The sequence below is a fragment of the Syngnathus floridae genome, chromosome 2, assembly GCF_059516105.1.
Source record: "Syngnathus floridae isolate MCC-2025c chromosome 2, RoL_Sflo_1.0, whole genome shotgun sequence".
Lineage (NCBI taxonomy): Eukaryota > Metazoa > Chordata > Actinopteri > Syngnathiformes > Syngnathidae > Syngnathus > Syngnathus floridae.
This window is the reverse complement of record NC_142414.1, coordinates 21,703,812-21,731,470: the sequence shown is the minus strand read 5'-3', so window position 1 is coordinate 21,731,470 and position 27,659 is coordinate 21,703,812. Positions and strand designations below refer to the sequence as shown.

The 27,659-nt window shown below is 41.6% G+C and overlaps 2 protein-coding genes and 1 long non-coding RNA gene across 3 annotated transcripts; 2 read left to right on the top strand and 1 right to left on the bottom strand.

Annotated features, from left to right (window-relative positions):
- Positions 1–1,488: 1,488 nt before the first annotated feature.
- Positions 1,489–14,361, top strand: plekhn1 (pleckstrin homology domain containing N1). The gene is made up of 16 exons (XM_088369486.1): positions 1,489–1,690; positions 3,615–3,705; positions 3,777–3,938; positions 4,961–5,041; positions 5,515–5,605; positions 7,165–7,298; positions 7,651–7,803; positions 8,779–8,859; positions 8,954–9,029; positions 9,641–9,786; positions 10,723–10,869; positions 11,374–11,580; positions 11,890–12,045; positions 12,308–12,559; positions 12,768–12,825; positions 13,669–14,361. The coding sequence occupies exons 1-16, from the start codon at positions 1,617–1,619 to the stop codon at positions 13,851–13,853; spliced, it is 2,094 nt and encodes a 697-aa protein (XP_088225612.1). The 5' UTR covers positions 1,489–1,616; the 3' UTR covers positions 13,854–14,361.
- A 521-nt stretch (positions 14,362–14,882) lies between these two features.
- On the bottom strand, positions 14,883–20,656 carry perm1a (PPARGC1 and ESRR induced regulator, muscle 1a). Its single transcript, XM_088369871.1, has 4 exons — positions 20,582–20,656; positions 17,370–20,161; positions 16,439–16,555; positions 14,883–16,255 (listed from the first exon to the last, which is right to left on the bottom strand). Exons 2-4 carry the CDS (start codon positions 20,134–20,136, stop codon positions 16,140–16,142), a joined length of 3,000 nt encoding a protein of 999 aa, XP_088225997.1. The 5' UTR covers positions 20,137–20,161; positions 20,582–20,656; the 3' UTR covers positions 14,883–16,139.
- LOC148402581 (uncharacterized) lies at positions 15,117–26,805 on the top strand. Its single transcript, XR_015857287.1, has 3 exons — positions 15,117–15,691; positions 24,996–25,140; positions 25,903–26,805. It is a non-coding gene; the product is annotated as an uncharacterized LOC148402581 (long non-coding RNA).
- The last annotated feature ends 854 nt before the right edge of the window (positions 26,806–27,659 follow it).

Here is a 27,659-nt window from a genome sequence, read left to right as displayed (position 1 = left end):
TTATTTATTAATGTGTACCTCCATCCATAACAAAGCCTTCTATGTGCTAATTATCTGATGATGAGTTTAAAGACTTCTTGATTCGTGTTAATCTTATCCAACCCAATATTATGTCATATTAGCACACAAACAGCTCAATCAGTCGGCTATACCTTGTTCGTTGAATCTAATTTTGTTGACTTTGTCACCAGCCGGTTGCGGAGCCCATCAAAGATCCAGGGAACAATAAACTTGTGGTTTATGTCAAAGTGATAACAACTGCTAAGACTGTTGGTGCCTCAGGTGCATGGGTTTTATAACCAGTTCAACAGGTTAGCTGCCAATGAGCTGCACGTTTGATTTGATGTCTCAGATGGCTGCAAACACCAAAATAACTAGGAACGCGTAGGGGATGGCTGATGGCATAGTGGTACACTCGCCTGTCTTGTGTGCAGGTACCATGAGTTCGATTCCCGTATATGGTGGTGTGTGTGTGATTTAAAAACAAACAAAATAGTTGGATCACGTTTCATACCTGTCTGACTGATAAGACGAGACATACCCTGTTTATCAAGTCTTTCTCTGGAAAGGAACATAGGAACATATTGTTAGTCGTATGCTGAATCATTTATAACTTTATTTGAAAGTTCCATGAGGAAAATAAAATAGAGAAGAATGCTTATATTCTGTTCCAAGTACCAAATCATTCAGAACTTGGCTACCTGGGTTCAGATTTATACACCAAAATCAACAAGGAGCTATACAAATTCACTTACAATCTGCATTTGACCAGAATCTGAATTAAATTTGGTCTTATTTTGCATTAAATGTTGAGACATTCTATTAAAAGACGAGAGTCTTTTAATGTACCATTATGGTCTTCATTTTGTATTTATTTCTCAGGTGCGAACTCCTTATATGCAAACTGGGTAGCAGCTCTTTGCATACCCAACTTCCATCATATGCAAATAGAACCTTTAAAATACACAAGAGTCCTGTTTAAAAATCCTTGCCTCACATTACACACTAACAGACAGACGACTGCCTGCCCGAGGCTAGAACATGATAGGAGGGTGTCATGTCACATAACCTGCTCCAACTACCTGCCTTTTTCTGCCATTGATATTGTGAAGCTGAATTGTGTCACATAGGAATTCCTAGAAAACATCAATAAAGAACGGATTTCTCAAAGTGGACGGCTGTGTTCATATCTGGGTATGCCACTGAAGAATCACTCCCATCTTCACACTAACTATCCAGCCCGTTTGCAGTGACCACCAATTTTTTCAATGGAGACCTTCAATGAGCCCCATTTGTCTTCTTGGAGGTGTGAAACGGCACACTTGTGTCGTACCCCCCGAGACTTGTCTTTGTAGCTGCCAGGATAGATTTAACAGACAGAGGCAAGTCTCAAAAGGTGTGAGGTTGTGAGCCGAGCTGATTATTCACACACATGACGCACCCCCAAGCCCCGCCCCTTTTCGCAGACACGCTCACTATACAGTCAGCCTACGCGCAGTTTTTTATTTAGTCTGACTTGAGCACGGCGTGCACTACGCTGCCCCGCCGGACTATTTCGGAACATCACACACTTTTTCCACCCAAGACACTCGCAGGAGCACACGAAGAGTGGCATCATGGGGAGCAGCATTTCATGTGTGCCCCAGGACAACTTCACCTTCTCTGGCAAAAGTTTTATCCGCAGGAACAGGTGAGTACTATCATCAAGGAATTTATTTGAGTCTTTAGGTAACCGAGGTACGCTGTGCAAATTCCCTTTATTCTGTTTTTATTTTTGCCCATGATCTTAGATGGAAAGAATTCTTGGCATTTGTCAGGCTTTGAGAATAAGGACTTGTTCATTTTCAGGATCACATAGTAACACGGGATAGTGCCAGCAGTGGCTTTAGTTCCGAGGCGTGCCTGATTGGTGGCCGTCTGGCCCTGTATGTCAACGATACGGTTACTATTTGCTTCCTCCGCACATCTCTGTGAGTGTGAAGATGATCTGCCAGCTGTCAGAGATTCTAGTGACCCAACAACAAAATCAGGCCATGACCCCCTTATTATGGTCCCGTTGACATGGGGCCAGTTATTCTTATTAAGGAAAAATATGTGATCCCAATGGAGCAAAATCAGCTTGTCATCAATTTAACCTTAATCGATGGTTTATCGAGTAGTTCTGCTCAATCCCAATGGATTATATGTCTGGACATGCCCCAGTAGTCAGTGTTGGATCCACACATCTGATTCCTATTAGCACCAATTCTCGTAGCCTGCATTGTGTGATGATTCAAGTTCTGGTTTTCACCATTTTGCACAGAAGCTCTTCATGTGGTTTGTCTTTGTAAACAACCGGGCTGGCGCACACGCACACACAGAGCAGCAACACACTTTCCAAGATGGATCAATGCCCTAAGTATGCACAGTAAATTCCTGTTCCGTGGTGGTTAAATGCCACAGCAATGGCTTGAGGATGTTAGGTGTGTAAATTCACTGCTCGCTTAGCACAGTATGCACATTCTTTTTATATGCCATGCCCACAAATTGCATCTGGGAGTATCATTAACATACTTTTGTCTATGTTGAAACAAAGCGAAAAAGCGTAGCGACCAAGCACCAGTGGCCTTAAATGATTGACGCTGGTCAGTGACTTCCTGATTAGACAGAACTTGATTTCCACCACGCAGACAAAGGCCCACATTGTTGCACACCGCTGTTTATAGATATATACGCACAGATAAGCAGATCAACTTCAATGTGAGACTGAACCAGCCGTGCTTGAGTGCTTTATCAGGCAGTGAGGGTGCTTCCTCATGAAGACACTAATGGTAACAGGCGAGGGTCATGCAAAACAAAGAGGATCATTGAATGCTGATTTTCTTCTGCATATCAGCAGCCCAGGGGTCAATTGTTCTAATTAGGTAAATGTCTGGCATTGATGGAATGAAGACGGAGGTATAATTAGGATGTGTTGTCCGCGGAGGTGGGTAGAGTAGCCCAAAATTTGCATTCCTGTTGCCTTGTGCAACTCTAGGTACTTTTGGCTGGGAGTCCGCCGGGTGATGTTCTAAATATTAGTTACACGCCATTGTTTCTGCCATATTTCACGTGAAATTTCACGCTGTCGTGACTGCCTGGCTTTGTTTGATTGGTGAAATGGAGTCAACCGTCACAAAGGGTTATGTTGGCATGATGAGTCATGTGACAGCGCCCGAGTCTGACGAATCAAAACAAATAGACTACGCAAGAGCAATAATCCTTTAAAATAAAAGCTACCATGAATTGCTCAGTGTAACAGTAAAAATAGAAATTATTCTTAAGAAACACATCAAGTCGAAGTAAAACATATGTTGCATCCAAATTCCAAAAGTTGCTTTAAAAATGCAATGGGGTAAATATAGCACGTTACAACCCACCTCTCATTGTCTGCACATGACTTGGAATTTGAAACAATAAAATCAAGTGTAAATGTGATCATTAACGCTTAGAATCTTGACTGTATCTCCCGAGGACAGCAGTGGATGACAGGCAACGCCTGTAAACAGGAAATGCCTCGACAAAATGCACTTGGGAAACAAAATAATAAACTCTAGAGGAAAAAGCGCTGACAAGAATTTCTCCCTCTTGAGCAGCAGTCGCCTATTTCGCAAGAAGAACCCCCAAGAGGGTCAGGAGAAGTCCAACAGCATCATCAATATCCTCTGCACCGTCACCCCGAGGAAGGTAAAAACTCAATCCACCGTCCCTACCGTGTGCTCATGCAATGTCGGTTTTAATCAGAGCTCTGGTTGCAGGAAATGTCCTCTAAAGACCTGCAGACCATCGAGAACATCAAATGGGATCCCCCCTTCCCCTACGACCCGGCCAGTGGCTGGAAAAAGAGCAGCATCAACGTGAAGAATTATGGGCGGCTGATTCACAGCTCCAAAGTTCGTTTCCGCTTCTTGCACTGCCAGGTGAGTAGAACTGATAACTAATTCTCTTGTTATGAAACTTTATGATCATAAATTATCCACTTTAATTAGGTGCTTCAAAAGAAGACTAAAACAGGGCTCGAGCTTCCGATGACGCATCTGTAGCAAACAGGAAAGTGTCAAAAGGAAGGTGCAGGTGCAGCCTCGCAGGAAGTTACTGGCGAACATTAAAACACAGAAACTCGGTGATGCAACTGACATGGTGGTTCGCTGTGAACAATTCAATCGGTTCTGCAGCTTATGTTTGGACATGCTTTGCCGAGTCATAATTGTGAAACATCTCTGGGAGAAAAAAAAACCTCAGGGTACAAGCTTGCTCTTCTGATCCCACATCCTGATAGAGGACAACTTGTGCAAAGTTTAATTTATCAGCACTGTGACACAATTCTGTGCAGAACAACAACAAAAAAAATGAGGTAAAGGATGGAAAACTGGACGCAATAATTGAAAAAAACCAAAAAAAAACACATAAGGTAATCATGTTTCTTACGCTCTGGCCAATCAATGAAACATTGAAAGAGACTAGAAGAAACCATCCAAGAATGTTTCTGTAATCACATTGTGAGACTCAAATAATTCCTACTATTTCTCAGAAGCCAAACGTTACACAACCTAATTTCCTTGAAGCCATTGATGAATAAGCAGCTGACACGACAAGCCAGATTTAAAACAAAGTTTTTCTTTGTCTAGCGCATGACACTGCGATATGATTCTTCTCAGAAAAAACGAAAAAGTTGCAAGGGACTTTTTTTTTTTTAATCACTATCACTATTTTATCATTATCACTATATTTTTACAGTTTGTCTAACATCTTTACAGGGTTATTATTTTAACGATATACGTATATATTTTTTGCGTTGCATGATGTGGTTCGTCAATGCAATCTTGATGTCTTCAAAGTCTCATATTGCTCGGCAGGCTCGCCACCTGTAACGTAATCACAAAAAGGCCAATGACAGTGGCAAGTCCAACTTGACTTTAAGCTTCTCATGTTGCCTCTGCAGGATATCCACGATTGCTACCTGGATCTCTTCCAGACACACCTTCACTTTGTGTCCAACAACACTCCTGGATTGACATACCAGGTAAGTTTTGTTTTCCCTTCAGTATCATTCATTCCTTCAAATCCATGCTTGAATTTTTATGAGGTTTCATGTTCACTGGAATCAGAGGTCGAAGTCATGCCGTCACTGCTTTTGACGTACTTATCTTATCAACCGACGGTGTGTTGGTAAACAGAAAGTATGATTATGTTTCCTCACCTGTCTACTGAAGCATGAGCAGTCATTAATCATCCGAACGCTTCGTCAAAGTGCTCGTCTAGTCGTACATACATGACGGCATTTACAAGGCGGGCTTGGTGAAACTCCGCTTCAGTTTGGAAAATGAAGCCTTCTTGTCAGAACATGTTAAGGGGTTACTGATTGATCGAAAGTTAAAATACAAAGCAGACAACCATTCATATTTGGTTTTACCAACAAATGTTATGTGTAAAACTGAAGGAAAAACGGAACAGAAAATGACGAATGAGTCCTCTTTTTTTCTGTTTTGTGTGCAGGGAACTCTTCCACTGAAGGAGCTCACCATCTGCAACCTGCAACAGAACTGCAACCACAGCCAACCCATTGAATACGCCTTTCAAATAAATGGTGAGCATGCTATGTTTTGTTGTCACATTTTTGTATCACACCATTGCAGTTATTGTTTTTTTTTTTTTTTTAATACAATACAAATTGCAAAGTAACTTTTTCTATTACTGCGATTGCGGGATTTGCACTCACAAGATTCATGCTGGAATGATTTCCAGTTGTCACATTCTGGTAATTCAAAGGTGCCGTGACCCTCATCACCTCTACTCAACCCCCAGACTAACTAGAGCAGGGTCCCCTTTAACCTTGGTCAGGGGCCTAAAGCTGCCTCACTTGTTAGACAACAGGTGCAGTTCACAGAGGCCAGCTGTCGCACAGAAAAGCCCAGCTACCACTCTGACTTCTGGCACCAATCTACCATACATTCCGCAAACTAATACCACTTGAATTTTAGTTGGGAAACGGTATACAAACATGTTAACTTGTAATGTATTCCAAAGTACAGAGCAAGTCTAATGTATTGAAATGAATTTGTCAGTGTCACTTCCATAATGTCTCACTCTCACTGTTATACAATCCATGCATGTCTGCTTACTCAGCTGTTACACAGCATACGTCATCTCTAACGTAAACAATTCAATTCCATACTGGGTAATGAATTAGACAAATCTTAATGACTTACATCTCTGTGAATGCATCTTCTACCAAACGATAATAAGCTCGCAGGTTACAACCTGAATTGAATAAAGGGACAGCAATGCTAGAAATCAGGGGAATTTAATCCATTGCGGGCATATCAGTGGGTCATTGAAACAAAAAAAAATGCTCTCACATATTTGGCATATTTCTATTCACATTCATATTGCCCTTGGCTTCCGAGAACAAGCTTGTTATTTTACAATTCTAAATTTTAGTCATTGTTCCCACTCGCTCTGAAACTTTATTTACTTCATGTGAGGCATCGACAACAGCACACATGTGGAGGAAGTGTGACGAAAATCTGAGTCAAGTGAGAGAGCTGATGTAGCGATGAATGTGAGACATTTCCTTTCCCTACTGCTGAAAACACAAATCAATGTCAACGACAGTGGCAGCGGGTAAAGAGCATGATGAAGCAAACGGCGCATGAGAGAAAACTTCCAGGAACTGTTAACAGCGGTCTGAAAGATGCTTAAGAGTAATTTATTAGCTTTAGCAATGCGTTTTAGTCCCAAAGCCTGCTTTAATCCACGCTCCATCCAAACTTGCACAATCTAATGAGTCAAATCAAGAAGATAATAATGCTCAGTTTTGACATAGTGAGATATATAATCGTTTTCAAAAGGTTTCATCACCAGCACAATTAAATAAAACTTCTTTGCTGTTTATCTCTGGTATGTACTCAACTGATAGAGGGAAAGTTTTTCTCATTCCTTCCGGGCTCTCAGTGTGTGGGAGGCCAAGATCGCTATGATTTGAAATTCTTGTGGGGATCTTCAGGAAAACCGTGTGACGTGTGGTCTTGCACATATGTTAACACTTATTGCATTGTAGACACAACACGTGGAGAAAAGTGGGAGCCTCTTGAGTCCTAAGCTATCTGGGCAATGACAACCCCCACCCCCATTTGTTCCTCACAGGTGTCAGCCTGAACCCCATCATTGTCTATTGTGCCAACCAAGAAGAAATGGACCGATGGTTTGGCCTCCTTAAAGAAAACATTGAAGCCAATGGCGGCAATGCTATCGCACCGGAAAACTACACCAGAGTCAAAGTAAGTTCTCACAAACAGCCTGTCACATTTGGCCCTGATGGGAATTGTAATGGTATTCTAGAATGGCGTGTGTGTGTGTGTAGTCTAACTCAAGTTCTCAAGTTTTATATAGAAATAACTTTTTTTTTTAATTGTGCTGGTGGAGAAGAAAATCTTTCTCCAAGCACTAAAGAAACAGGATGTGTGTGTAGTGACTCAAGTAGGTCATTTCAGGCTCTCCCTCAGGGCTGAATAGCAGGGAATGGCCTTGACCGCATCATCATCTAAATCCTAACCACTCACAAGTGTGTCACACTTTTATTGGTGCTTGAGTTTTCTTTGTTGTTTAACTTTCCCGATGCATTTTGTGTAGCAAAACCATGAGGAGAAGACACCGGCAGGCAGAGAGGAGCTAAGAAACTCCATCAACAAGGAGCCCATCTATGAGTGGGAGGGCTCGCAGCGGGACAGCCTGGGCCCCATAACTTACGTCACCAAAGTCCGTTTGCAGCACCTGCCCTGTCAGGTACAAACAGAGCATACACGATCTTTCTTTTCCAACCTCCTGGGAAAATACAAAGGTGTTGCGTCACATGTGTTTAGGATCATAGAATTTTTGACAGGACTTGAATAATTTAGGAGATGAGTCACTGTTCAAATTGTGTAACGTGTTTTACTTTCGCCACACAATATCACGGCAGTCAGATTTATGTAATATGTCACAATCCCATCAGAGCTTTCATTGGCCCAACGCGGCGATAGGAAGGAGTAGCTGGTCGAGTATGTTTATTTTATTACCACCGCACAACTCCTCATCTCCAAGTTTGCACATAAAAATAAAATACCGCAATCATTTTGATGACTCAGCCCTCTAAAGGTCCCCAGGCCCAAGTTTAAGAATCACTGCTCTATGTTGGAGTTTGGTGGTAGGTAGCAAGTTGTACAGTATCAGGTGGGGGCGGGGCAAAAAAAAAAAAAAACAGTAGTCAAGCCACAACGTGCCAGGATTGTTGCGTATCATTCACTGTGGGAACTCGCGAGATTTAGGGTGTGGGAAGGAACTATACTCACCTCTCAGCTGGAATGTCAGCTGTCTGTGGACACACCCTATGCAAGGTTGAGGAAACATAACCTACGCTTTCAGGACCTTTAAATGCCTCAAATTTACCACGAGGCCTCACTGCACACCATTAAAGTGTCTAAAATGTTTTAAAAAGGGTTGGATTAGATCTCAAGATGACCTCTGTGCTTTTTCTCATTCAGTCTTATCTGTTCGCAAAATGTTATCAGGTTTCATTAGCTTTAAAGCAAAACAATTTAATGCCGTTATGCCCTGTGCAACTTCAAAGCTGTGGAAAAATAGACTTGTTTATACACTGTAGGTCAAGAACATTCAGTCCACAGAACATTTGACTACTATGTTTAGTCTGCTGGTAAACATATAATGAGATGAACCAAATTCTGCAACTTGATGGAAACATGGTGCTATTCTTGTTGACAGCAACAAAGTGACCGACTACTGGTTATGTACACGTCAACACTGATCATCTTATCGGAAGAGGAGCACGGTCTCTTCTACAAGGTATTCACAAGAATAATAATAATAACTATCCATCCATCTCCTGAGTTGTGTGCATGCCTTGTTTAATCAAACGTTTCATGGTTATTTTTGTCAGGGGAAGCTTCCACTCAACATGATCACTGTGACCACACCCTGCCAAGACGTGAAGCCCAACACCTTTATGATTGAAGGTAGATAAACACACAGTCGGGTCAGTACGATGCACAAGTGTGGAACCGTGGCAACAATATCAATATCAATCATCTCAATACACAGATTGATCAGTAAACCGAGGAAAGAATGTTTGGGATATTGTGATATTTATGTAGCTGAAGAGCGTGTGCATGAATTTGTTTGGTTTAGAAAAACATTTGGTTTCTTAAAAGATCTGCTTAATTTTCTCTCTGTTCTCTGTCAAAACAAAATGAAAGTAGGGGAGTAGCCTAATGTTAAAAACACGACCTAACAAAACAGGCTTTTATCTGTTTCGTGTGCGGTGTTGACAGCACATGGAGGAGAATACCCAGATTCACAACTTATTAAAAAGTTGAACTCCTCATTAACTGCAAAACTGCATATACATATTGACATTGTGTTCCACTCAAGTGTTATGCATATTTTACCCCAAGTGGACTTTTGCAGGAATGCGCTAACGTCACAAAGTGCAACCCTCCATGAATGAATTGGTTTGATCCGCAATGAATGACAATCTGAGCGTGGCGCATTCCACTGAACGACTGAATCGAATGACACGCTTTGTTCCCCCCCACCACCACCCCCTTTCTCCTTTTTCTGTTGCTAGGGAAGCTCATCAACCCCATAGTGGTGACCTGTCTGGATAGAAGAGAGTTCTGCGACTGGATCCAACATTTTAAAGTCGCTGACGTGCCCGTTCTCAGCCCACCGCCCCCGGTCTATGACATCATCTACACACCAACACACACTGAGGTGAGACTTGGTCTCTTTTTTCTTTTTTACAGGCCCAAACAATCACCTTATTCACAGCTGCTGATGAGCAAAGCAGTAGATCTATCTACACCTGTTTTGCGAGTCTCCAGGTTGACTCAATCAATGATACTAGCAATTACCCGACTTCAAAAAGACATAAATCTTTTTTCTTCCTTCCATTTGACATTCATCAATTGTGTGTACAGTGCTGTATTTTAGGTATGTTTATGGGTCATATTTTCTTATGACCGCTTGTCATTTTGGCAGAGTTCCAAATGCTCAGTTGAAACTGGTTAATATAAAGACAGCAAGCCATTATGCTCCATTGGAAGGGTTATGAATTAAATTGCTCTCTATTAAATATGAAATCCATACCGGGAAAAATAAAACTGTGAGCAACACGATAGTCTTGTGGTCAACCTCACGATCTGAGGGTTGAATTTTGATTCTTGGCTCTGGCCTTCCTTGTATGTTCTTCCTATGCTTGCGTGGGTTTTCTCTGGGTACTTTGGCTTCCTCCCACATCCTAAAATTGTACGGTGAAGACTCTAAAATTTCCATTGGTGTAAATGTGTCAGCTGGGATAGGCTCCAGCTCATACGTGAACCCAATATGGATGAGCACTCCAGAAAACGAATGAATGGAGGAAAATGACTGCATGATTATTCTGTTTATTTTTACTGAGTTAGGACAGGACCTGTACTTGTTTTCAGAGAAATCTTACTCTGTGATGCGTCTTTTGAATGTGCACTTGGGAGGTTGAAAGCTCATTGAATAGTGACTTAATGGATTTTTTACAGTTATGTCAATTGTGTGGAAACAATTGTCCCATCTTGAGGAGATTGAGGCAAAGTCCAGTGCACTACTTAGCTGCAACCAATATGAATTGCTATTCAGTGATTGTTTCTAATGTGTGGAAACTTGTGTCCCATGTAGGCACCACAGTTTGACAGATGGAGTGGAAACAGTCAAGGCTACCCCGAGTCTCTCAAGTTCAGTCAGAGCGGACGTGGATCCCAGAGCCGTCAGTTCCCCACTCATGAAGAAAACCCACTCTCACCAGGATACTCGGAACCTCTCTGTGTAAGTTGCCATCATTGAATGAATTTTAGGACATAAATTGTCAACAATAAGAAAAACCCTCTTGGTTGTTTTACTGGAGCCAAGCAACACCTTTTTTCCCGCTCATCAAGTTAATGATTAAGCAAGGTCACGAGTCCTGTTTCTGTTATAGTCTCAGGTGGTACGCCTCAAGGCCGATGAGGAAAGAAAACACCATTACGATGGGATTTTTTCCTAAACAAGATCCCATTTATGCAGGAACTGATTATTCAGCAGTAGTAGAAGCTTTATTTTTAATCTCTCCCTCACACACACACACACTGACGAAATAATGAAGCACATCAGAATGTTTTGTGACATTCCTCCAAGAGAAAGGCAGTGCAGAGAAAACTTCCAATTAGAAGACTTGTTTCTCAGCCGCTGACACACACACACACACACACACACACACAAACACACACATCTAATTAAAATGACAGTCGGTGTCATTACACTGCTGACAACTACCCCGCTTATTGCCTACAGTACAGCCGACCCTCCTCAACCGAGACCACCCGCCTGGGAAGCAGGACCAGCAGCTTCTCTTCCCACACCAAGCTTGAGCGTGACTCACGAGCTTTACCACTGCGCAGCTCCTACTTCCAGCCTGTGGAGAGCTCTGGAGGCCTGCCTCAGCTTTACAGCACGCCGTACCCTGGTCCACATCGCCTCGAGAAAGGCCTGCTTGTCAAGGTAATAAGTCAGCCTAGCCTCTAAACTTGATAAGTCCTCACAGTGTTTCCCCCTTGAAGCTATCGACTTATCTTACATGTCACTGTACAAACAGTGCATGAAGTCGAGCTCGGTCGTAGTGGCAAGCAAAGATTAGACGTGACAACAGATGAATGAGTAGAAAACAGTTAACCTTTAGCCCTATGAACCTCAATGAGCAAAACAACAGTTACATGATACTTTGGATCTTAGAGAGTGTGTCAAAATGCATGAAAATAAAAACAAACACGTTCCTGCATCAAACATAATGCCTGGGTCTTTTCTGATCAGTCAAACAGCTGGAACACAACTCAGACATCTTTGGGCTACTCCTTGAATGTCCCGCAGCGACACTCAGACATGTGCGCTCCTCGCCAGCCCCTGTCCCCACTCTACGATGTGCCGTGTAGCCCCGAAATCTTTACCTTGGATGAAGCAAGGCCAGTGGTAAGTGGGTCATTGATGATTCAATTTACAGCAACACAACTTCATCAATGTAAACAAGACGTGAACTGTGCATGTCTGGAAATGATTAGCAACGGGCAAGTGAATTGGTCAGTCTTTTATAACCAAAATCATTGTTCATTAAATTAATTTTAGGCAACTTGAATTGAATTTGTTGACTGCTGCACAATTTTTCCAAAGCATGTAAAACTTTTATTGATATGACCAATCGTGCTCATAGAACCCAAATCATCTCCGTCAACAGGAGAGCTGGCAGGAGCCCACTCATCTGTACCACCAGGAGCAGCAGCAAAGCTCTTGGGTTCGACCCTCTTCCTTCAAGCTCCGCACCCCACCAATGGGCAGGCACAGCCAGAAGAGAAGCCTGGTGCTGACCAACTCGCAGGGGCATACTCCAGGCCTAGCGATTGAGAGCCCCCGGAGACAAGTGGAGCAGAGAGTCGAGGCCGTGTCGAAGCTCAAGCTTCTGACTGCACCGTCAAAAGGACAAGAGCAGGTGAGAAAGAAAGCGCTGCTCGTCTCCCAGGGCGCTCCAGTTTCTGGAATGCTGTGGGACAACATGCAAGGGAGGCTCGCTTAATGATAAATGTGTGCATATATTTCTTGTGGATGTCTTATATTATTGTTTGCTGCAGATGAAAGAGAATATTTGTTGTTGCTGACAGCGGGAAGTGACATTCTTGTGTTTTCTCATCTGTTGACAGGCACACCTCCGCTCCAACTGTGGGATCAACACAGCTCAGATGTATCGTTACTCACCAGGTAAGGACTGATGGAATGCGATCATGAGTGTGAAAAACCATTCTTTTACTTAAAGCCACAATATGCCATGGACAAAAGTAATCAAATTTGTCATTTTGCTTCTAACTTTGTGGGAACATTTTGGGTATTTCCCTTTTCTCAGTGCATAAAACAAGGTCCACAAAGCTGTGTTTAGATGGGTTTTGTGCTTAAGAAAATCTAGAGCCTGACCTTAAGCCTGTGGCACAGTTTGGGTTTGCCAGCACTTGGGGCAAGTTAAAAAAAAAAAAAAAAAAAGGGAGACAGAAGCAACATTCTGCACATTAAAACAGCATGGCTTCATAGTTAAGGAGTGTGTAGTAGAGCGTTCTATTTCTCCCTACAAAGCTTCAAAAATTAGTGTCCTCCCTTCCCAAAAGTTTTTTGAGTGTTGTTCAAAGGTAAGGTGATGTAACTTGTAAACGTTACTTGTCCCTGTCCCAGCTTTGTGTTGGAATGTGTTGAACATGAGGGCATCAAATTCAAAATGAGTGAATATTTGCAAAATGTTTTCTCTTTGAAAATAATTTACAAATAATTAAATAATCTGTTTTTATTCACATTTCACGCAACATCCCAACTTTATTGAAATTGGAATTTGTAGTGACAGGAACTTATGTTTGACTGGTTTTGTCCTTGGTTGATATATTGCAAGAGAACGTACTTCAAGCAAGTGGCTGCAAGTTTTTGTGATGCTCTGCTTTCTGAAAAAAAAAATTGACGTTTGTCAAGTATGAAAACAGTTGACAATGTTTACCAGATATGAGTGAGTTGTGCCTCATGTTTGAATAATTTCTAAAATCTTATCCTTTCTCACTCTGACAGATCTTCATTCATACCTTAGACCCACAGAACCAGATGACCAGGAAATAGACTATGACAACATTTGGGAGGGTGATTGCCACACTGGAGTGAATCAGCTAACGTCTGGAATTCCGACACACTGGAGTGGATTAAACAGCGGGGCCAGGGGCCTTGGTGCCATGGCAACGGACCAGAGATGGTCATAAAGCAAAACAATTGGCCGGCACTTGTCTGGACGTGTGCAAACAACGGATCTCTATCAGAGGGATCATAAAAGCCAACAAGTGCAAGGCTGTGTTGTCCAGTAAGCGTACAGTAGAGTAAGAAGTATTAGTGGTGGCAGGCATGTGAAGGGGGGGTGTGTATCTAAAAACACTAAGGCATACAAAAGTCCAAATAAGTTTGAAAACTAGTTTGACAATAATGTAAAATGATTGTACTTTTTGCTTGGGCTGTGTTTGGTTCAAAAGAGTAGGGGTTTTTTTTGGGTGGGGGGGGGGTCTTCATTAAAACAAACAAGAAAATCATTCCACAGGCTCTTCCTCATGAATCTATTGTATTATTTTTGTAAATACTGTACATTTTTTGTATTGTAAATAGAGGTTTATTTTATATGTAAGTGTAATATTATTACTGCATCATTCATTCTGAAACATGTGTGGTGTCTATTATTTTTGTTTATTTATATTTTCAAAAAATAAACTGATAAAATGAGTTATTGGTAAATTGTGTCTTCTAATTCTATTATACCTGCATGGATATTTGGATTTTTTTTTACTGGACATCTCCACAATCTAGTGATATCCAATGCAAGCAGAAGCACTATATATATTAAAAAAAAAAAGTCTGCCTCTCAAAGTTACTTTGAAGGTCCTATTTGTGTCCTGTTATCTTTTAAGTTAACGTGGAATATTTCACTTTGAAAAACGAATGGTCCTGAGCGCTTGCTGACCTATGGTGGACAAAACAAGTCCCTGGCCATTTACACAATTTGACAGCGGAAACTACCATTGGCATTGTAAACGTTTTTTTTTTTTTTAATTGTAAATTTTACAATAAAATTCACTGAATCACTGAACTATGGATATGACATGGGTGGATAGTGCATATTCCACTCTAACAACATTTTCGGCCTTTCTGGAGTTTCCATTATTTATTTATTTGTTTATTTATTTATTTATTTAGAGGGGGGGGGGTCAACAACAACAACAAGAACAACTCAAATACAACAGTTTCATAACAAAAATCAAATAAGACATTTTATTTTTCTACATTTTCACCTGCAGAATTAAATCATGAAAGAACTGCATAAGATGCTTTTTCAATATTTTTCTGTCAACGTATGCATTTTCCTGCATGTCTCGTGATCATATGCTGCCCTCTAGCGCTTGAATAGTACACAACATTCATTACAACATTTAAGCAAAATATATAGGCGTTTTCCCGGGCATGTTTAGTGACCAATTAAAACAAGTCACTGCAAAAAGACGCACGCGCGTACCAAAAACTGGATTTGGTCCTTTTTGTTTGTGCATTAAAATATTTAAATCAGTAGTCAACAAAAGTAGTTTGCAATTCTGCATTTACTTTTTGTGCAAAGTGGCATTTAGTTATCGAATTAACTCACCACACGCTATGCCACACCCCAAATGCAGCGAGGCAAATCACTTCACAGCAAGTTGCCTGCCACATTCTTGGCTTCCCAATTTAATGGATGTTTTACCATGATTTCAAACACCTCAGTGCTCGCCATCTCGGAGTTGCATTATGCTTCGGTGACTAAAAAAATTTGATTGACAGCCAGCCTCAAATAAAACAATGATGACTTGCTGTGCAATCCTTGCGTGGAACAGTTCAAGTGGGAGGGAGAAAGAAGATTTTGTTCACCTGCACCTGTTTCTAACCAGGGCCAGAAGACACACAATATACAAAGGAAAATACTTTCTGGCCCAAATGGAGATTTGCAGCATGCAGGGACTTGTTGCCACTTGGGACATGCAGGATGGAGTATGTCATCATCAGCTGAATTCCTCAAAATACACAGGTACATCTTTTTCTGCTCCAAGATAATCATGTATACTTGTATGAGCTGTAGAACATTGGCATGCCTTTGTTAGCTGCTTAACAAAAATACAAAGATCTGTTAATATGAAGTTTAATTTCTCTCAATGGTGCTAGCAATATTAGTCAGCTAAGCTATTGAGGTGCTCTTGGTGACAGCAATTGTTGCTTCCAACTTTTGAATGATTGAACTAGCAAATTTAGAACCAGCCAGCTTATCAGGAACAGTGTTGCTTCTTCATATCCTTTTGTCCTTTCAATCTTCAGGAGAAGCGTTTGACTTTTTTGCTGCATGAATTGCCTTCCATCAACTTTTGCATTATTTTCTTGTGTCAGTATGATACAGTAAAAGCAAACTTCAAAGCATAGTGTCAGTCTGTCACTTCTACTTGCTTACTTTTTTCCCAAAAGGAAAAGACTTAGTAAAGCGATCATGTACCCCCGTGTGTGGTAAGATGCTCTTTCTTCTGAGCGTCTTCCACCTCCACCTTGACGTTCTTCCGCAGGTATCGAATGGCTGACAAAGCGCTTACATTAGCCAGCAGAACTGTTGGAAAGGACAAATGACAAACCAGTCAGCACGCGACTGATATCAAAACTGTACTTCAATAATAACCACGCATTCATGAGCCGTGTTCAGTTTCAAATAATATAAATTTAAGTAAACAAAAAAAAAAAATCAAGGTTAACACTAAATAGACAAATCCAAACACAGTTTGCGAATACATACCAGCCTTCCACGTGTCTCCAACTTGCGGATTTGCTGTTTTCAGCACCCAGGAAGCGAACGCAATACAGACCAGACACATATCTGATTGTCTGAGAGGCAGCAGGCCTACATCTGTCCCTGTAAACAAAGTAAAAAAGTTTTCCATTGTGGAAGCTGGCCACCATCAGTGGCAAATGTACAACAACAGCTGAGAATTAGAGCACTCTAATATGTTGGCACTTCCTGTCATGTCACACAATGACCCAGTTAAAATCACACATCTCCAACATGTTCTGCAAAAATAACTGCAATACAATCCTCCCTGACCATGGTGGGATAAAACAGTCGGTCTCCCTATTCACCTGCCTAAACTAAATAACCAATAGAGAAAGTCTTTCCGCTGACACGGGACACTCTTTAAGTCAAGTTAGCTAAGCATTAGTTTTATCTAATCGTTTTCTGCTGCAAATCATCCCAATATTTTAATTTTCTTTGTTTTTCAAATCTGTATGTGTTCACTATGAATGTCAGCGCCTACTGGCTCCCATTCAGCATGGTGGGACGTTTTTAACCTCAGTCAGTTTCTGTAAGGCTTTGTTGTGAGCTAGATTATATCGCAGATGACTTTTTACAGGAGTTGTACTGTGGACTTGTTGCTACTGGGCGCATAGAGAAAAACAATCATTCACACGGGACACCTACTGACGGTTTAGTCTTCGATTATGATAGCATGCATGTTTTTGTAATTTGGCAAAAGGAAGCTGAAGAGAGATCCCAAGCAAGCATAGTAAAAAAAAAAAAAAAAAAAAAAAAAAAAAGCAAAGTCCACACAACAGTGAGTAGAAGCACTTCAAGCCGAGTTAGGTACCAATTGCATTAGAAAAAAGGAAAAAAATATTGAATATCTAAATCCTCTTGTTGCAAAATTCAAATGAACCTTTTATGAACTTACTTGGATTTGGAACAGCTCTTCGTATATCTTCATATTGTAGTTGTGGTGGCAACATCTGTGTGGTGATCATATTTTCTCTTTGTTGGATGAGCAAATCAGGAAAGTCAATGTGCCCTAAATCATGAGAAGGATGCGCCCTTTGCATATTTTGTCCCACGTCTACAACTGATGATGGGAGTGACCTCTTGCTTTGTACCGCTCCTCCAGTGAGATGAAAATTCCTGAAGGAGAATGTCGCTGTCCTAAAGAAATTCTCTCGCATGTCACTGTCACAAAAGAAATTCTCATAAATGTCCGTCAAGGTTTGAGTGGTGTTTAGTTTTTGGGTAAACCTGCTTACCACCCTCACTGGACCGCATCTTTCATCCTCCTCCTCCTCCTCGCCTGCAGAATCGTCGGAAGAAGAGGATGCAAAGAAATACTCATAGGCGTCTGGCAAGTGTAAATTTGTCTGTGCGGACGTTAGCTCTAGCGCCTTTGTGTGCTCTTCTTCTGTAACAAAAGGGTAGAAGAAGTTTTCTATACCAAACTCTGCAAAGAAATGATCGTAAGTTTCTGGTAGTGAATTTCCATCCATGTTGTCATCTTTCACTGATCCACTGTGGATTTGTTGTTTTCCACCAAGCAGGAACTGAAATATATCAGAAAGAGAGAAACTATAGCTGCGCGTCGAAGCTAGATTGTGTTCGTCTACTTCTTTCACCTCAACTTCTTTTAATGTTTGTAAAGTTTGTCCTTTCTTTGCTTGACTGTGCGGTTCGAGAGGATCTAAAGCGCGCAGATTGTACACGCTTGCATTTTTCGATATCTTTCGGAGGTTCTTTGGTGGGCTTCCTTGTCTGAGTGAGCCAATGAATGAAGTCTCCTCCGCTTTGTCGGTATACACGTCAACAGGTTCGTTCTCCCACAGCAGCTTTGAAGAAGTGGAATCAAGATGGCCACAAGTGTTCTCACCAGCTGGCAGTGCCTTGGACTTAACACATTGGGAGGAAAGACCGGAATTGCTCTCGTCTGTCTCCTTATTCGTCTTCCTTAGACCCATGATGTCATTAATTGTCAGCTTTTCCATCTCACTCCAAAAAGAAGACATGACAAAAATCGGATGTTTGGAATTTGGCGTATCTTCAGGCGCACACGACGTTGAGAGCACAGCCTCGTCTCCGGCCTTTAAATCTCTTCTCATTTGTCCTGTGCCGTGAGCTCTTTCTTCATGTGTGACCATGACTGAGGCACATCTATCAACTGGATCAGGATCTTGACAGGGACGTGAACATGGGCCAGCAATATTTTTATCGGATGGTGACTGTACGGGCCTTTTGTTTTCAAACACTGGAGTTATTTCTTTTGTATGTGTAAAATGATCAGCAAAAGAGCTAATCTCACAGTCTTCATTATCGCATTTATTCCTTTCGATGTGATGTTCTGTTTCCTTGAGAGCTAAACCCAAAGGTCTTTCTGATGAAATCCTTTTATGATCTGATAATTCCATGGAGTCGGATGTTAATTCAGCACAGGTGACTTTGGTTACCATCTCATCTACTGGAGAGCGAGTGATTTCGCCCTTCTGGAGTCCTGCATTGGGAAAGGTTGACTTCTGCGTTTGAGCTACGGACAAAACGTCATGGCTATTTTGGTCCTGATGGTGAGTTTCCATCTCCAGCTGTTGCTGGTGCTCAGTCTGTCTTTGACACTCGTCTTTGCCAGAATGTAAAGCCTCCGCGGCCAGGACGGACTTAGCAGCAGATAGGGTGTCACCTTGGCCACCATCCACATCATCCCCATCATTATCCAAGTGTGCTCCTCTAGTAGGTGCTTGGACTTTTGATCTACTGTCTTCTAGATTGAATTGGTCTTCACAACATGGGTGAATAAAGCTCACTAGATTACTTCCATGTTGACAGGTACCTCCACACGGGAACGCGGTTGTGGCGAACTCCTCTGTTTTTTGCAACTCATTTGAGGATAATACCTTGATGTCACGATAGGATGGAGAAAAACTCTGTTCGTCATCTGTCCTTCGCTCAAGTCTACTCTGGGATGAGGGCATGCTGTGCGATCTCTTCTTCCTTCTCTTCCTCTTCATGGTGGCCGGTGATGATGATGGGCTAAGGACTTCTTTTGTGCTGACTGTGGTTATTTGTGACACATGAAGGCTGAAGGACGCCTCAAGTTTATGAAGAGATTCAGTATGAGTTGACCTGCCAGTCTTGAGCTCTGAGCTGCAGGATGGAGGCTCTTGTAAAGTATAAGAAACAAGCTGGGCTTTTTTTAGAGTGTTCATTTTGTCAAGGTCGTTCTTTTTGACAACTATTGTTTCATCCCTGGCAGCCAGCTCGGAGCTGGCTTCCATCCCATTGCTGCAAAGTCCATCCTCCTGCTGCTTTGAGGCTTTGTTTTTGCCAGCGATTGCCCGCTTTGTCACCCCTTCAAAGAACATATTGACGGACTGCAGGTGGATATCTTCCTCACTTCCCGACAGGATGCTCTCCATTCCACTGGTGGCCGGTTCACCAAGTTGGGTCTTCACGTCCAAGCCCTTGCAGTCATGTATGTTGTCCAAAGAGCATTCAGCCTCTGAGTAGCATCCGGTCAGATGGGCTTCTGGGGCACGTTCTAGCGGTGCTGACTTTGTGTGATCGCCATCACTCAGCCCAGAGTCGTCCGCTGTCGCCAGCGATGGAGGATGCAAGTCGCACTCCTCGCACATCTCAAAAAAGCATTGCCAGTCGCGGTTGCAGATTTCCACACTGAACTCCAAGTCCTCCATTTAAACTTGGGGCAATCAGTGCAACCTGAAAATTGAGATTGAAGGTGCAACAATTTAACAGCACTATAAAAAACATTAGCGGCAATAGAATGACAGTCAGTGCATTGGCATTTTAAACATGATTTCGAAGAACTGTGAAAGTATATTAATGGGGAGTCTTGGTGGCAATTAAAAGACAATCCATCCATCCATCCGTTTTCTCTACTGCTTGTCTGCCCGAGAGAAGGCTCGATTAAATTTCTTATCTTGCAACAACTACATCACATCATGCAATGCGACATGGAGAGCAATGATTGCATCCACCAAAATGAAGAGAGCCAATGAAAAAAAGTGTTGCAGCCATTGTAGGTCAAGTCTCCCTTGGGAAAAGAGATCTTTGCTTTCAATGGGTCGAACCTGGTTAATTAAAAGCAGAATAAATAAAGTATATGTGCCCGCTTCCTACCTGACTTGCTAGGATCCTTGGGAGGTTCTGAAGGTCCGCAGGTCTGCAGTTTGTACGGCACCATGTTGTACTTCTTGAGGTGGGCGTCGTTTTTTTTTTGCACCCGTCACAACAAGCCTCATGGTTTGATAAATATAGAGCCATGCTTCTGATCACGTTATGCGCGGCGTGCCTGCATCTCCAACAGAGCCGTAGCGTCTATTTAAAGTAACATTTCACAACTTTAAACTGGGAAGCTGCTCAACTTTGTTGTCCAGTATTTGAATTGATCCCACAACATTTATAGTCACATTGTTACAGATCTTAGAAACGACCTGATGGAAAATAATTACTATCATGCATTCTTGCGTTTGACCAGCGTCACGTCGCTCATTGGTTGTGAGTCATGGGGGATTTGTGACAGTCAGCTGACATCTCATGGGTGTGATGCAATGGAGAGGCGCTGGATTCTAATCCACTCGCGTGTTTGAAATGGGAGTCGAGGCTGAGGGGTGGGGATGCATGTGGAGGGGTTGACAGTAGGTGCAACAAGTGTGTCTCATTTGCGTCATTGGCACTCAGGTATACACACATTGAAATGTTTAACTGAAAAATTATACTTTTTGAATTTTGCAGCCACTATGTAATGATCCGTGTCGGAAGAATCCGTGAATTTTAATCATTACAAATTATTTGATCAGTGATGGGGCATAAATAGGCACTTTTCAGTTAAATCTAATCTGTCATGCTAAAAGCAATATTTGGGTTGCTAGTCTCTTGTAAAATGCACCTTTAGGCAGGTTTGTCCCTCTATGGGGGTGGATGAGCCTTTGTTTATACCTATCAGTGAGGACAATGTGATTACAGGGCCCATCCTTGCTGTCTTAATGTCACTGACACTAAAAGATACAGAGATAACCTATCTCCCTATAACCTATCCTGATCTCATTATTAACTGCTTAACTGTATTTAGTTGATGCCTAATGCACCTTGATTGCAGCAGCATGTGTCAATTCATCACGGATGTTCCTCTTGTGTCACTTGGTCAGTTGGCAGAAAATACAACCTTATATACTGTAGTCAATTATGATCTTTCAATCAAGAAAATGAAAGAATTAAATGGGATTACAGCATTTCGTCTTGTCCTTTAACGTCTCTATCTTGCATAACACTACATAAAACTTTAAAGGGCTATAAGAGTCATCTTTTTTTGCCTAATTAATATACTCAAGCTTCAACTGTTTGGCTCCTAAACTCATAACTAGTTGAATTCTTGACACAGAACAGACATCCTGCTGATATATCTGGGTCATTTCATAATTTGTTTTATGTAACATTAAATATAAATGTCAGAAGTTTAATTTATACAAATAGATATAAAAACAAAACAGCAATATACTAAACATTGAGTTTGTTGCTATCACATGGGTCAAGTTAGTACCCCACTAATTATATTGAGAGCTGTTCGTCACATTTTGATTTCCTTTTTTTTTCCTCGTTCAGATCTACCCTTAATAATATAACCTGCCACAAAATTTCAAAATTAAGCAGAATATTGATTATCCGGGACAGTAAATTGTGGCCTACTGCTAAAATTGGATATTCTTCACATATATTTAAAAATTCTGATCTACTGCAATTATTAAAATCTCCGGGTCTAATAAGTTTAATGCGCCTAACCCTAACCCGCAATTCCAAGAGGGTGGACTATTTGTGTTTAAAACAACACGGGAATCTCGATGGTGGCGTTTGGTTCATTATAGTTGATAATTGGTTCCTCTCAACAGTTTAAACAGGACTGCCGCCAAATGTGCCTGCGGGTCTCTTGATAATAATGAGATTGGATCAGGTGTACGCTGACAAAAGCATCTTTGTCTCAACCGTCACTGATAATGCAACTGACAAAGATGTTTGACTCCTTTAACGATCAACCTGCACGGACAGACACCGTGATTAACGTGGAAGTTTATTTTCCCATTCGTCGTTTTACTCACTAATAGATGAAATGTACATGGCGCATTACTTCGAATAAACCGCTTGATGGCGCATAACAACCATTGTTTGAGAGCTCTAATGAAGTGGGCCTGGTTTTACAAACTGCCTGCGTTCTGGCTTTGGGGTTGAATCTTGTTAATTGTAAAATGTCAATTGAGGAAAAATGTCTAAAAGAATGCAAAAAAAAAAAAAGTATAACAGCTCTCAATGCATCCACCTCACATTTCAGAGGTGGTGGTTTTAAATCTTTATGTGTGGAGTTTGCATGTTTTTCTTCTACCTGTGTAGTTTAAAGTCAGCTGGATAAACTCTGCATAATGCAATTCATTGGTGGGACATCTGCCCATGCCTGGTCCATATAGTGGATTATTATTCTCTATCTATACCTTTTTTTTTTTTCTCTGATGATTGTTTTAACTGGTTTGTGCAAATGAACAATACCATGGATTTTTTTCATTAGGGTAATTTTTAGTAATGTAATTTTCTTAGACTATTAAGCATGCGAATGGATAAAGTTGGGTGCTTTTACTTAATCCCAATGTAACCCTATTTATCTTTGACCTGGTCACCTTCCAATCTAATGTGCAATCTAATCTGTGTATTTTAAAGCATATTTTTTTTCCAAGTGCGCTTGGGAAAAAAAATAGTGGTAGTCCTTTTAGTAGCCTAACAATGACTTTTCTTGTTCAAATTGAGAACAATCAATCTGCACACAAAAATGCATTAAATTAGGTCTCGTCACTGAGCCCCACCACTAACATAGATTGATTTCTTAACACAATAGATTCTTGAGTTTTGCGGAATTAGTCATGTTTATGACTGAAGACACTTATTGCAAGGAACAGATTGCTTCATTGTGTTGAGACTCGTGCATCACACGCTTAACGCCTGCTGCAACCGGTCCGTCCGCCTCCGCTGCTTCCTTCTATGTCATCATCAGGCATACAACCACATCGTTTCACATTAACAGAGTATTTTTAGCCCGGCAGACAACGGGTTGAGATTCTTCCAGCCGTCTCTCGCCTGACTCCTGATACCAGTAAAAGCAATTCAGGCCATTTTGCCCACTTCCTCCCTTTAAGTAGAACAGTTGCAGTGATTGTAAGCACAACTTGCAAATGCATGACACTGTCACATGCCTAAGCCTGAGGTGCATGCTGAACCCGGATGAATTTCATTTGTTGGGTTAAAACGTCAAAATAAAACAATTTTATTAATCTGATCTGGTCTCATCTGAAATCGAATTTATGTCAGCAAATTCTTGTTGACAGGAGAATTTAGTAAATTGTACTTTTTTCACCAAATCATGTTTACATGAAACTTTCTTCCTTGAGAATGCTATTCTTCTGTGCAGACGTACTCCTGTTTACTCTGGGTTAACCATACCTTGAGCCATGAGACAAATCATTCTTCTCTCAGTGGACTTGACAGGTTAATCAGTTATCTCCAAACAAAGGGATGGCGATTCTTTCGTGGCAAACTGAACGACGGGCTTCCTTCCATGGGCATGGGTCACCCAGGTTATCAGGGACATAGCGATCAATAGGAAGTGCTTTGGCCAATCACGTTGCGACACTCATCGTTTCACTAGCAGCACACGCACGTTTACTTCTCAAATGAATCTTTTTATATAACTTCTGCATGGGTTTCAGACAATTTAACTTTTTTGAGCTTTCTTGAGCTCCAACTTAGACCAGAAAAATACATGGACACAACATGATCTTATTAAGCCACCTTTATGTTGTCTGAGCTTACTTGTGTCTGCAACACGATCATTTCCTAGATATGACCCGCTCTTTCTTTCCATAACTTTGTCACAAACGGTCTGTGAGAAGAGTTCTGTGCCTGTTCAATGGCTGCCTTCCTATGCGGTACCCTAGGTGCCCTCTTGATGTTACTCAGCCGTTGGGTGGGTGTAGGCGTCATCTGCATCACCACTGGCTAGAATGACTGTACGCAGGTACAGGCGTTATCTGTAAATTCTAGAGACAGACACTGATCAACTTATTTGAATGGCTGCAAATAAGTGATTTTGCATTGTAATGTGTGGGGATAAATTTGCATTTTAATAACACATTGAATAGCAAATTTGAGAATCAATCGCTGAAACTGAGCCAAAAGCTTCAATGGGATGGAAGCACGCATGTTAAACTTCATCTACGTGTGAAAGTAGACAGATGAGGCAAACTGTAAGCTTGGTGCGACTTATGCCACACCAGCTAGCTAGCAACTGCTTCGACTAAACACTTTGCAGAGTTGCATCCACCATCTGTGGCCGCAAATAAACAAAATTTATGACAACTATTCTTCTCACAAAGTTATGATGAGGAAAGACAAGGAAGTAATACTAATTGTAAAACTAACCTAATATTGACACATCTAGTACCTTGTTTAACACTGGAATGATGTGCTTGGTTGATTGCGTACACTGTTTTCACAGATGTTTGGCTGAAACCACATTCAAGCGGTGAGCATGCAACTTTGACAGGCAAATTCTAGAAAATCACACGGACTTGCCTTCGAGCGACAAAAAAGCGAAAGAGCGACCCGCGTGATGAGGAGGTTCTAGTGTGCATCCATAACAGGTGAGTTTCATTGCCATTTAATGTGTCGGGTTCAATCCACATTAGTTGATTGTGGTGCCACATTTGCTAATGACATGTCACTATCAAGCTGAAGGAGACATTCTTGTTCTGACACAGATGGTTTTAACTCCTTTTCCGTGAAGGTCCATAAGCTCTGAAAGGCAACTAAATTAACACGACCACAGTCAATGCTGGCCTCTGCCCACTGTGACTATGGAAGAATTTGTGTGTGTGGGGGTGGGGGACCATTCATACAACAATGCTGTTGGTCCCTCACAAGTGCTTGTCTAGCTTTTGGGGGAGCACAGCACTCCAGGAAAGAGACTCTTCACTTGCGTGATGCTAGAGGCCAAATGGAGGGCGAAATAAAGGAAGCAAGCTGGAGCTTATTTACTTGTTGGTTGCCATAACATAAAGGCTTTTAAGTAGCATGTGTTCCCTCTTGTTTGATGGGGCAAAACAAAAAGCAAACGGTCAGAGGTCGTCATTACCGATGTCGTCAGCGCCCAAAACTTCTCAGGGCTCCGACCTTTTCACTCAGCACAATAATCGGCCCTTGTAGTGGGGCTGCTGTTAGAATGGCTAGAATGAGCGTAGTCAAGCCATGCAGTGCATGCCAGTGCTTTACTTTGCATTTCACAACTTATTGATTGATTGATTGATTGATTGATCATTGCAAGAGAAAACATGTTATGCTTACGACTGATATTGGATTTGAATGTTTGTCTGGATCGATGTTTTGTTGTTTTCTGTGACTGACAGGTAATCAGTCCATTTTCCACATTTGGATCACATTTGGATCACCACGGCTACGTCAAATATTTTGACTGATGACATTGGTACTAGAGGGTCAGCCCAGACCATGTATTGAGTCAATAACAATTTAATGAACCGACACAGAGCATGGAATGCATGGAAAGTCTACCCCCACTCAAAGAAAATGCCAAATTGTGTTGAGAACCTCCATCCTTCTCCACATATCTCCTGCTGTGCTCCAATATAACTTGAGAAGAGGGCACGGAGGCCGGCGCCGTCAGTTGGTACGCTATAGTAGATGCTGTCGCATGGCCTTGCAATATTACTAAATACTAGCTGCCATTTTGGGGTTGCTGAGGAGAAATGCTTGCTTTTGGTAGGCAGGGAGTCAGGATTTCACAGTAGGTACTGCTTGATTAAAAGGGTTCCAACACAGTGGTGAGTGGTGGTACCCAACTGCTTGCATAACAGCAACATATATTACAACCATCAGCTCGGAGTGTGTTCCCACAACTACCACAAAATGAGGCGCCGCTTGAGCATGTGGTGAGGTAGAATTAAACACCGGAGGTCTTTTTAATATTAGCTGTCCTTAGAAGTGCAGCATTCACACTGACTGGCCAATATCGTTATGAGGCTCAAATCTAATATTAAATACCAAAACAACAAAAAATATATCAGATGTTTGTTTAATACAACCTACATTGTATCTCACTTGGTCATAATGATGTGGCTGGTTTGTGTCCTCACTTTAATGTGCTTTCTTTTTTTTTTATGAAGTGAATAGCAGTTTGTGTCCTCGTGTAGTGTGATTTTTTTTTCTAAATGAAGTGAATAGCAGTTTGTTTATAAGTAACGTCAAATAAAATTGAGTCAAGAACATGGTTATTTCAGAATGCATACTTTTCATGACCTCGGCTAAATAAATATTGGTGAAGCACTGATTTAACTGACCAATATTCATAATTTGTGTCTTTGGTGATTTTAGATCACATTTGAAATGAGTAGGCGATGTGTATTTTGCAAAACTAGAAAAAACGTTTTTTAGGGCGTTAAAAGGAGCATTCACACAAGGCAGTTCTGCCAGACCACTTGCAAGTACAATATGTGGGTTTGCACAAACCTTTTATCATTAACAGCTTCTAGGCAATTGGAACAGTTAAGACCTCTGCTTTCACTTGGCCCCCACCTTCCTCCCGATCTCACCTCAGGCCAGATTGTTTCTTTTGCTCCTGTTGCTTCACCTTCTCTACTTGCTCCCCTGCCGGGGGCCTTGTAAAGAACCTCGGCACTGCAGATCAGCTTTCCCAGGTGAGAGCGGCCTGAGGACCAGCTCTCCTGCAGAGCTGCGGCACGTGCTCGCACACTGTCTTTTCTGTGGGTGGAGAAAGCGTCCTTCTTAACACACAAACATGCAGGCGTGAACATGCGCACATACCCACACGTTTTGAAAGAGCACAACCTGCTCAAGAAAGCTTTTAACATGAGAGCCTCATTGGTGTTTTTGCGTAAAATGTCACACATCTCATTTTTCACTAAATAATTCAACCACTAATATATTGCAGAGTTACGTTGAATGGCAAAGTAGGGAAGGAGGTCAGAAAACCATTGAAGTTTAAATCATTAGTATTAAATGCTACTGTTATAATAAGTGACAAGCAAAGAGCGACTAGCGCTCAACTATTTAGCTCGCAGGCAAAGTTTTGGTCTACGTCTTTATGCAGTAGAGATGGATCTCACAAACACAACTTGGTACTTGAAGG